This window comes from Pygocentrus nattereri, chromosome 1 (genome assembly GCF_015220715.1).
Source record: "Pygocentrus nattereri isolate fPygNat1 chromosome 1, fPygNat1.pri, whole genome shotgun sequence".
NCBI lineage: Eukaryota > Metazoa > Chordata > Actinopteri > Characiformes > Serrasalmidae > Pygocentrus > Pygocentrus nattereri.
The window spans coordinates 45,611,339-45,623,279 of record NC_051211.1 but is presented as its reverse complement, the minus strand read 5'-3'; the positions used below and the strand labels follow the sequence as shown (position 1 = coordinate 45,623,279).

General features: G+C 38.1%; 1 protein-coding gene across 1 annotated transcript; it reads right to left on the bottom strand.

The window, feature by feature from the left end:
* Nucleotides 1-257: 257 nt before the first annotated feature.
* LOC108444127 (deleted in malignant brain tumors 1 protein-like) lies at nt 258-11,716 on the bottom strand. Its single transcript, XM_037538104.1, has 8 exons — nt 11,630-11,716; nt 11,035-11,349; nt 7,520-7,819; nt 6,451-6,759; nt 5,963-6,265; nt 5,496-5,801; nt 4,268-4,369; nt 258-292 (listed from the first exon to the last, which is right to left on the bottom strand). Exons 1-8 carry the CDS (start codon nt 11,685-11,687, stop codon nt 258-260), a joined length of 1,728 nt encoding a protein of 575 aa, XP_037394001.1. The 5' UTR covers nt 11,688-11,716.
* Between the last annotated feature and the right edge of the window lie 225 nt (nt 11,717-11,941).

Below are 11,941 nucleotides of genomic sequence, written 5' to 3'. Positions count from 1 at the left end.
AGATAATTAAATCATGTTTAATAACTAACAAATTTGTATAACACTAAGTGTAGCAAATTTAAAATTGTTATTTACTACTAATTTATTAAGTATACTACAAATTTATGATTAAGAGCAGCCTATGTGCTCTTGACTGTGAATGTAAAAACTTTGTTGACCCTTTCAGTGGTGGGCATGTCCAAAACCATGTGCAGGTGAGATATATAACAGCCAAAGCCATATATATACATTTGAGAGATGACAGCTGTGATACTCTCTTAAATTAACATCTCATCGTCATTCTTATTCTCATCTTCAGAAGATACAGAAACAAGTATGGAAAATTAAGGTATCAGTAACTAGACGAGTCTTAATATTATGCCTTAGAGTTTTTTTGTGTAATCAGTATTTAAAATGATCACTTTCCTGGAAAGAATACAATTTAATGATTCACTTATGATAAATCAATTGATTTTTTATCAGATAATCATTAAGACTAACTCATAAGTACTAGTTAGTTCTCATGGTACTTCTATATGAACTCATGAGTTTATTAGCGATGTAGTAAGAAGCAATTAGTGTACAGTTAGTGATCTGTTGCCAAAGGTCACTAAATTACTAAATATGTAACCAGCTATTAAATAGCAATCAATGCTTAGTGAATAATTAAGTAATTTATAAATATTGCATTTTAATTTTAATTACTTTTTACCATATAATATATTAATTTAAAAGCTATTTGAGTTTTACTAATATAATAAATCATGTAGTAGAACATCATTGCTTTTCTATCTGAGGTATTTAATACTGTTTTAATACTGTTGTGTTCTCTAGAAATAAGCACAATAACAATGGACAGAACTAGTGTAGCAGATCAATTTGTCCATTTTGAAAATGGCATATGAAAGTCAACAATTAAAAATATTGACGTGTCCTCCTTTTGCTACTTTATCAACCTCTGTACCAATTCTTTGTAATAGTGGAAAGGTTTATCCAGTGTGCCAGTTTCAACTCAAGGAGCTGAAAACAACACTCAAGGTACAGTTCAGAAACCACAGACACTTTTCTCATATGCCCAACCAACACTGCCTGAGAGAGAAAGAACTGGGGGTGTAGTTTTCAGCTATGCTAGCTACTTAGTATTACAGGCATACTGCAGCTACCCTAGTAAGTCCAAGTACTTTTTCTCGTTAGGCTTTCTAGGGCTTTGCATAGAAGCTATAGCAACAGGTGAGCCCAGCAGAGCCTCCTATGATCACACAGATGCTTGCTGAGGATCTTTGTAAGCCCTGACCCCTGCTGCTTGAGTGAACTCACCAGAAAGGACAGCGATGAGGATAAGATATGGAGACCCCACAGTGAAAGATAACACTGATGGGCTGGTGTAGAAAAAATGCTATAGAATAAAGCAGCTTTCCTGAAAGTCAGAAGAAATTCTTATTTATTTATTCTTTCTTTTCTTTGCATTTTTAATGAGTAAATTTTTTTGAGCATCAAATCAACGATTTCCTTTAATGATGTATTAATTTTCTTCCGCATCGCATCTTCTGAAAATGTTTTTGTGTGAAGAATTCTTCTGATTATAACATTACTGGCCCCAGGATACTATATGGATTTACCTCTACTGTACCCCTTTAGCTGAGTATTTAAGCCTGGGCTTATAGCTAGTTCAGTGCAAAGTATTTCTTGGAGACCTACTGAGTGTACTCAGTGTAGTGTATCGATCCTGTGATTCGTTCCTGCCTAGCCCTTCTTGTACCTTTGCCAGTGTGTGTTGGATCCGTGTTTTTTGTGACCATTGCCTGGACTTTGACTTTGTGTATGTTTTGCCCCTTTTTGACAACTGTTGATTTAACTTCATTAAATCACCTTTGCCTTTCATCCGTGCTTGTCTGCGATTCTGTGAACCTTACAAAAACATCATGTTTGAAAATGAAATAAAAACAACTCCACTTTTCAGATGGTCAACACAGTGGTTGTTGAATTACATATTCCACAGTAAAACATTTTTGACATCTCTTAGTCTACTAATTCTGACCATCAGCATTAATGAGCAGACTAACTGCAGAGCTGCAGTACCACAAACTCAGAACCTGGCTGTAGGACCGACAGTTTCAGCCTCAGATATGATATTACATAGTGGTTGAGAGGTAGAGTAGCAATCATGCCTTGCATTTTATTATATGGAGCTCATGGAGAGTTGTGCATAACATTATAAAAAACAAATACTATGAAAGATTCTCAAATGCCTCACTGCTCTTTACATAGTGCAGTGCATTGGTCAGGAAGCTATGCCATCTGTGCACAAATAGAGTAATAATGTTAGATTGGGAGAGCTGAAAGCACAGCTGCAGTTCCAAAACAAGTGCATACAGCTGAAATTGCAAATCTGAAAATCTAAGGTCTAAAGTTGTGGTGCCGTTGTTCTGCATTTGGATACTAATGCCATTCACTATTGGTTTGCGCTGAGGAGTTCTGATGGAGTTTTGCTTTTACTTGATGGAGAAAGCAGTGATCGGTTCACAGTCATGCCAATCATTGACCAGTGAAGGGTCAACTCTGTGTTTTTCAGAACACACATCAGTGTGAAATGAGGCCAGCAGGCAGCAGCCAATATTCAGCATGTTCCAATACAATCAGATATACTGCATAACCTTAGGTATGATGGTGCCACCCCCGCCAAGTTGCTTCGTCAAGCAATTGCTTAAAGAGTCTATGCCAGGATCCACTAGTGACTGTGGTGGCAATGTCAATGATGTCAGTGGAAGAACCAGTTTACCCAGCTAGGCAAAGAGTGTCTATGAGGCCTGCTGCTAAGGAAAGCTATGCCAGGCTGGGAACTGAGCAAGCCTTTTCAGTCCCACAAAGAAATTGAATTTTTCCAACATGATGAGCAATTTAGTAGACACTGGCAGAAGTCGTGTGCCTGTTTGACTTAGGGCAGGGCAGAGCTCAGTAGTGATTCACCTAGACTTTTTAACCTGCTTACTGTCCCTGAGAGATGTCCATCAGACCACCGCTTACTGTGGTGCCTGGCAACACTAGCACTGAGTTGAGCTTAGGAAAGGAGGCACCTAAGAGAAGCCTATATGAGACTGCCCAAGGACATGTGAAACTTTGTTTTGGATTTATGACTGCTCAAATTCACATGTAACAGATTTCAGGTTGGTGGACCCCTAGGGTGAAGTGTTACAATTGCTGCCACCCATAATTAGACTGTTTAGCTGCAATTCTGTCAGTCCTAGTTGTGATTGTGAATCTGTGCTCACTAGAACTGTCCAATTAACCCGGTTTCACTGGCCTGACTCCTGCTGGGGTATTGTGAGAGAAGGAGTGGACTGAAGCAGGCAATGAGAAAGATATACTACAAAGGTATATCGAAAATATATAAAACATAGCATTCTGTTAAAAAAAAATGCTATTAAAAACTGCATAGATTTTAATACTATTTAAATTATTATGAAATTATTAGTAGTGTAACAGTGTGTAAGAGGTAAAATCGTTAAATATTAAATTATTTAAAATGACTGAAGTTGAACATATTTTACCTGAACAGATGACTCCAGCATCTTTGGAATGATTACAGTTATGTTTAATCAGTTCTAAGGATAAACAGTTCTTCAGTGTGGACTCTGATCCACTACAGTCCACACCATCCATCCAGATTGGTCCTGATCCTGGTCCAAAGTGAGCATCACTCAGTGCATCTACAGCCTCTCCACAGCGCAGCTGTCTACACACCACTGCAGCATCTCTCATATCCCAGTTATCATCACACACTGTTCCCCACTGTCCTCTATGAAGAACCTCCACTCTCCCAGCACAGCGACTGCCACCATCCACCAACCTCACACTTCCTGTACAACAGAGAGAGAGAAAGAGAGAGAGAAGGAAAGTGAGAGAGAGAGAGAGAGAGAGAGAGAGAGAGAACCAAAAAATCTTGCTTTTCACTGTAATGACATCTTTAAATGAGGCAAAAAGGAAACATGTTAGAAAAGGAATAAGAGACAGAATGATTAAAAAAGTTAAAACCTATTTTTCTTTAATGTAGCAAAGAAATGAGATTAACTATGAAAGCAGCTCTTACCAGCACACACCACTCCCACATCATTATTGTGGGAGCAGTTGTGTTTGAGTGAAGATGTTGTTGGACAGAAGGAAATCTGAGATTCGTTGCCTCTACACTGAAGCTCCTCTGACCACACCTGACCCTCCCCTCTGCCAAAAGCAGCTGTTCCCAGCACCTCCACAGGAAGCCCACAGCCCAGCTCTCGACACACAACCTCTGCATCCTGCTGGTCAAAGTCAGCGTCACACACTGTGGACCAGGTCTCTCCATGAAGCACCTCCACTCTCCCAGAGCAGTGAGAACCACCAACCAGTCTGACTCCTGTAATATCATCAAGAGAGAAAAGAGTATTTCACAGCAATGATTTATTTATTTATCTATTTCATTGCTTTAGCAACGCGCAACTATAATAAACAATGATGAATACAAAAAAGTGTAGGGATAAAAATTACTTTTACTATAGTTTTTCATTTTTCTACAAATAAAGATGCTTCTGGACAGATGTACTGTATGATAAAATTAAATAATTAAAATATGTCATGCCTCTCTCCAGCCTGGCTGGAACTACCACCAACAGGGCTGCCCAGGACTCCATAGAACTCTTTGCTGCATCACATGACTACTTAGTACAATATATAAGCAAATAAAAACAAAGGTACAGCTGTTTCTTAGGTAACTGAGAATGTCTGTGCAGGATGGGATTCAGCTTTGTCAGCAAGAGAAATCTGTCACAAAAACAGAGAGAGGGATATTATAGTAACCTTTAAGTCACCCTTCACCATGTTCTCTACAAGTAGGAGAGTACATGTGGGACATACACCAGTTGAATGGTACAGGCCTGAGTGTTTGATCCACATATTGAGGGGTCTTTGGAGAACATTTTTACTGGCATCCTTAAAGTCCATTTGTCCTCTTAGAGTAAATGGTCATGGCAAATAAGTAATTACTTTCATTGTTTGAAAAAATCATTTCTATCCTGATGGGAATGGTGTTCTCCAAGATGACAATGCTTCCATCTACAAAGGCCACTGAACCATGGGATAGTTTGAAGAAGATGTCTGTGTAGTCACCAAATCTAAACACAATACCTATGGGAAATTGTGTTAGACAGAGCTCTCTACCACTATCATGAAAACACAAATTGAAAGACTGGCTTTAAGAAGAATGATGTTTGATCTGTCCAGTACAGTTCCAGAGACATGTAGAAAATATACCAAGGTGCACGATTTTATTTATTTATTTATTTTTTGGTGGCTCGTAGTGGACTAATATGTTACTAAAGCATTATATGTTTGTGTTTCCGTTAATTTCTCACCTGTTTGTTTTTTTTGCAAATGTTTAATTATAGGATTTCAAAAGTAGTTATAAATTCTGGGACAGACGAAAGGGAACATAATGTTGATCAAAAATGTAGACTCTAATTCTTCTAAAGTTTAGAGGAACGTACCTGAGCAGATAACACCAGCATCCTTAGAGTGATCACAGGTGTGTTTACCCCATGTTGACTGACATTTCTTCAGTGCAGACTCTGATCCTCTGCAGTCCACATCACCCACCCAAATGGGTCCTGATCCTGGTCCAAAGTGAGCATCACTCAGTGCATCTATAGCATCTCCACAGTTCAGCTCTCTACACACCACTGCAGCATCACTCATATCCCAGCCATGACCACACACTGTTCCCCACTGTCCTCTATGAAGAACCTCCACTCTCCCAGCACAGCGACTGCCACCATCCACCAACCGCACACCGACTATACATAACAAAAAGAACAAGAATGACATGAAAAGAGTAAGAGAGATGCATATATTCATACAGGACCAGAGAGCTGCAGACAGAAATTGAAACTTTTAAATAAATTTAAAACATGGGGTCCAAGAAAAACAAAAACAACTATGAAGATGTGTTTCTTACCAGAACACACCAGGCCCACATCACTGACATGAGAGCAGTTGTGCTTGAGTGAAGACGATTTTGGACAAAAGTAAATCTGAGATTCGTTGCCTCTACACTGAAGCTCCTCTGACCACACCTGACCCTCCCCTCTGCCAAAAGCAGCTTCTCCGAGCACCTCCACAGGAAGCCCACAGCCCAGCTCTCGACACACAACCTCTGCATCCTGCTGGTCAAAGTCAGCATCACACACTGTGGACCAGGTGTCTCCATGAAGCACCTCCACTCTCCCAGAGCAGTGAGAACCACCAACCAGCCTGACTCCTAAAATATCATGAGAATTGAAGTACAATTATGTATCCCTGTGATAAAGTGGTAATTCAGATTTAATTGAATTAAAATTGACTACATCATTTTTTTACCACAGCTGTATAAAGTTTGCCTAAGCATATACTGTGTTTGCAAAGTAACTATAACAATTAATATGATATGAAAATATTGCAGCACACCTGAACAGATGACTCCAGCATCTTTAGAATGATCACACTTGTGTTTACCCCATCCTCTTGATCTACAGTTCTTCAATGTAGACTCTGATCCACTACAGTCAATGTCATCCATCCAGATTGGTCCTGATCCTGGTCCAAAGTGGGCATTACTCCGTGCATCTACAGCCTCGCCACAGCCCAGCTCTCCACACACCACTGCAGCATCTCTCATATCCCAGTCATCATCACACACTGTTCCCCACTGTCCTCTATGAAGAACCTCCACTCTCCCAGCACAGCGACTGCCACCATCAACCAGCCGCACACTCTCTTTACAAGAGAGAGAGAAGAAAAGAAAGAAATAAACAAAGAACTTTGCTCTCCATGGTATGTCATCACGTCTACATGCCGCAAAGGCTGCTTTTCAAAGTCAAGTCAAATAAAATTGCAGTTTATACATGTTATTCTATATCCAGCACCTCTATATTGACCCTTTTCTGATCCTTGGGAATCTTGCCCTCTGATTAAAGACTTGGCATTTTTTGTGCCTCATTTGCTTTTAGTTGTGTTCTGTTTTGGTAAAAGTTTGGCATGGCTCTGAAGATTCTAGGTCCAGACCCTGATTCTATCCACATTGCAATACTTGGAAAAAACAATCCAGATTGTCTGTAACATTTTATAGTGTGAATGCTTTTTTTATTTTAAATTTCAAAACATTTTTCACTTTTAGAAGAAGCAGAAGTGGCATGTGTTTATACTTTTATCAGGTCTATTTTTCAAATAGGTGCATTTTGTAGTTTGATTACAGACTATAGTCCAACTCTTTCCCCCACATAGTCATTTATCTAGCCCATTCTTGAATTGTCATTATGACCCACACAGGACCACCTCAAAGCAGGTATTATTTGGGTGGTGGATCATTCTTAGTACTGTGGTGATATTAACAAGGATTGACATGTTATTGCTGGATCAACCCCCCCCCCCCTCCACCCCACCCCTCAGCCACCCAATGTTGGCATTGTGCATTATGATCTTAGGCTTGTGTATAGCTGCGCGGCAAAACATTTTAAAAAGTAAATTCAGTGCTTACCAGCACACACCACTCCCACATCATTATTGTGGGAGCAGTTGTGTTTGAGTGAAGATGATGGACAGAAGTGAATCTGAGATTCGTTGCCTCTACACTGAAGCTCCTCTGACCACACCTGACCCTCCCCTCTGCCAAAAGCAGCTGCTCCCAACACCTCCATAAGAACCCCGCAACCCAGCTCTCGACACACGACCTCTGCATCCTGCTGGTCAAAGTCAGCATCACACATGGTGGACCAGGTCTCTCCATGAAGCACCTCCACTCTCCCAGAGCAGCGAGAGCCCCCAACCAGTCTGACTTCTAACATCAGATAAACAGAGAACATGGAATACACTATTAATATTCATATCAATATGTAAATTTACATTCAATCATAGTTTTGATAACAATATGATAATGGACCATGACAAAAGTACTGGTTTTAGTGACATAACAAGTGCTGTAATGAAAACAATTATCCATATTACTAATATATTATAGTGGTTTGCTCTTTGGCTGTGCCCAAAGAAAGAGACAAGAGTTTAAGGTTCTCTGGCTTGAGGTTTTCCCATTTCACGTCATGGTAACGTAAAGAGTTTCTGCAAGTTATTGAAAAGCTCTTATTATGTTGAGCACAAAATTCAACATCATTTTCGGTCCATCACTTAATCTGAGACTAACATTCCTTAAAGTTACAGTAGTCCTACATGTGATTGTGGTGGATTATACTAATCATTAAATAAAGCATCATTAAATGTATCTGATCTGACCAGCTGTAATCTGTCTTTTTCTCAGGACTGTGTCCAAACTGTAACAAACACTGCCTAAGAAAACGTTGCAAGTATTTGTTTTTAGTTGTGATTTTTAAGAGAAATTCACTTTTATTAATGCAGTGTTCATACTTGGAGTGTCACATACTTGGAGACTTGTGGCTGAGTTTGACATCTCTGCCATAGATTTTTAAAAGTAGCCAATTTTTGCTTTGATGACGGCTTTGCACACCCTTTTGACTGATACTACTCTGACACATGTTTAATAGAGAAATAATAATAGGAGTGAAAGCACAAATCTTTTCGGGGAGCCAGCTGATGAGCAAACTTGATCAGAGTTTCGTTTACCTTCACTCTTTGTGTCCTCTTAGTTAAAAAATCAAGAATCCACCACATCATCCAAGCACACCAGATCATTACTCAGATCAGTTTGTTCCAGAAGCTTACTAGTTAAAACATGGGGGTTGAATTGTATTAAAATCAGGTGAAGAATCAACAAATAGAAGTCGAGCATGGGACCCGTTCCACTCCAGCTGTTTTACAAGTAGATTAAGCAAAGTGACTGTGGCATCCTCTACTCTTCTGTGTGGCCTACAGACAAACTGCATGCTCAGTTTTCTTTAATATTTCTGACTGCAACAATTTTTGAAAGGTTTCATTAAAATTGAAAAAGGTGCTTTCACCCTTTGGTCTGTGTCAAAGTGTTAATTATCTACAGGTTTATAACTCAGTTTATGAATTTTTTTACTAAAATCTAAAGTATCAAAGCAATTTCGTTAGCAAGAGTTAGGTTATATAGAGCATTAACAAACTCTGTATCTGAACTAAAACCACCTACAGCATGCTTGTAGGCTACATAGAAGAGTAGAGGATGCCACAGTCACTTTGCTTAACCTACTTTAAAAACAGCTGTCCCAAGCTTGTCCCTAAAAAAAGCAATAAATTAATATGTTGCATCAACAAGTTCATCCAAATCATCACCACAAGACTGTTTAAACATGTCCCAACTAGTGCAGTCAAAACTTTCCTGCAGGCAGATTCTTCTGTCCAGTCCTTTATGACCTTTGACTGTACTTTCTCTGGCTTTAAAAGTTTTATGCATGGGCAGTAATGCATATAGTTATGATCTGCTGAACCTAATGGGGGTAGTGGAAGTAATTTATATGCATCCTTTACTGACCCATAACAAAGATATAATGTTGTATCCCCCCCCTCGTCAGACAGGAAACGTTGATACACGTTTGTGTCTTTTTAAGACAGACATGTTTCAAATATGGAGTTTAGTGCATTTGGTGAAATCAACAGCAGTTTTTGCACTACATCAACAATAATTTTCTAATGTTAGTGTGTTGTTACCCTAAAATTACCCACTAATTGTTGATCGATGAAAATCTTATATCTTCATTTTTGTCTTTTTTGACTTTACATTACATTAACTCTCATTAAAGTTAAGGTTTTTTTCATTCTCCTGTAAAGTTATTATTTTGTAGGTACATTTTTTGTAATATTGTAATATTGTCTATTCTATTTTATTTCTATTCAGATAATAATAATAATAATAATAATAATAATAATAATAATAATAATAATAATAATAATTATTATTATTATTATTATTATTATTATTATTATGTACACAATGTAAAGGACCACTACTATGCTTAATTAATGTAGAAAAATTTAATTCTAAGTTTTTGGCTGTTTTTGGACAGAATTTTTTTTCATTGTTATTGTATTAGTTAATATTTTGTGATTGGTGTAGTGTAGTGGGTAACACCTCTTCCTTCTACGCTGTAGACTAGGGTTCAATCCCCCGCCTGGGTCAGCACCCTACACTGCACCAATAAGAGTCCTTGGGCAAGACTCCTAACGCCACCTTGGCCTACCTGTGTAAAATGATCAAATTGTAAGTCGCTCTGGATAAGAGCATCAGCCAAAAGCTGTAAATGTAAATATTTAATTTGGTCCATTAAATTAATTAATTAATTTTCCTTTTCATTTGTGAAAAATGATATATATGTATATAATAATGTACATATATGTGTGTGTTTGTGTGTGTGTGTATGTATGTGTATATGTATATATAGTTTTTTATTTATCATTCTTTTTAGTTATTTTTACCAAAAAATATTTAATGTACTAAACATGTTCATTTAATATGGTTGTGCTTGGCTGAATCATAGTTAGTGTATTAGTAAATAGCAGTTAGTAAATTACTTAACCTTAGTTACCATATTGATTAATATAACTCACTCGCCCACTCATCACCTAAGCTGTTTATCCTCCTGGGTCACAGGGGGTTCTGGAATCTATTTTAGTGCTGAAGGGCATAAGGCAGGAAACTCCCTGGATAGGTCACCAGTCCATCACAGGGCTGGTTCATATTAGTTACTATAGTAATTAATTAATTAGATTTCTTTCTTAAATACTTTAATTAATGTTAGCTAGTGGGGAAAAAACAAGTAACTTCTTTTCATGTTTATTTATTAGTAGCAAAGCACATTATTTGTTTCAGATAATTACTACATTAATTCATAATTTGTTTACACATAGTTACTAGAATACTGAGGAATCATATAATAAATGTTACCAAGATTTATATACAGTCTGTGTCAAAGGGTCAAAGTCAATAGTAATGTTCCAAATGCTGTAAGTCAAATGTTAAGTTTAAAATGTAAATAACTAAAATATAGAACAATACAGAGCCAGGATGTTAATCAATAAACAATATCCATTACATTTCAAAATGAGGATTATTGCAGTTACCTGAACAGATCATTCCAGCAGGTGTAGTGTAATCACAGACACGCTTATCTGTTTCCACATTTCTTCCTCCACATGTGCTGAGTGTAGACTCTGATCCATTGCATATTCTTGTATAGGCATCAATTGCTCCTGGTCCTGGTCCAAACTGAGCAGCACTCAGTACATCTAGAGCGTCCCCACAGCCCAGCTGTCTACACACCACTGCAGCAGCTTTCATATCCCAGAAACCATCACACACTGTTCCAAACCAATCTTTACGAAAAATATCCACTCTTCCAGCACAGCGTCTGCCTCCTTGTCCCAGCTGTACAGTGTCTATATATAAGAGAGAGAGAAAGTAATGAAGACAGAAAGAAAGAAAACAAATAAATGTAAGTAGAAGAGTTAGTAAAAAGTTGTTTATGGCCACTTATGGTCAGCTGCTGATATTAAGCCTTATAGTGCTACTACAGTGATAATGTAACTCCAAATACAGAATTAGAATTAGAAAAGTAATTAATTATGATCTATGCAAATACATTTGAAACCAATACAGTTATTGTGTTCAATAAGAGGTGTGTACTCAACGGTTTCATTAATTTATATAATTACTTACCAGCTGTGGTGAGAGTGATTGTGGAGGACAGAAGAATAAGAACCACACAGCTGTCCATCTCCCTCTGACCTGCACACAGTCCGTGCACCTCAGCAACAGAACAAGCTTCACCTCCACTCCCCCAGAGAGACTGAAGAAACTGAGAGAGAGGGAGAGAGAGAGAGAGAGAGAGAGAGAGAGAGAGAAAGATAGAGAGAGCTCCCCACAGCCACCAATCACACTCACTATGACCTTATTAGAAAGAGGAGAGGAAATCATCAAACATTTTCAGAGACAAATCAGAGGAGGCGTTTTTTTCTTTCTCCATATTTA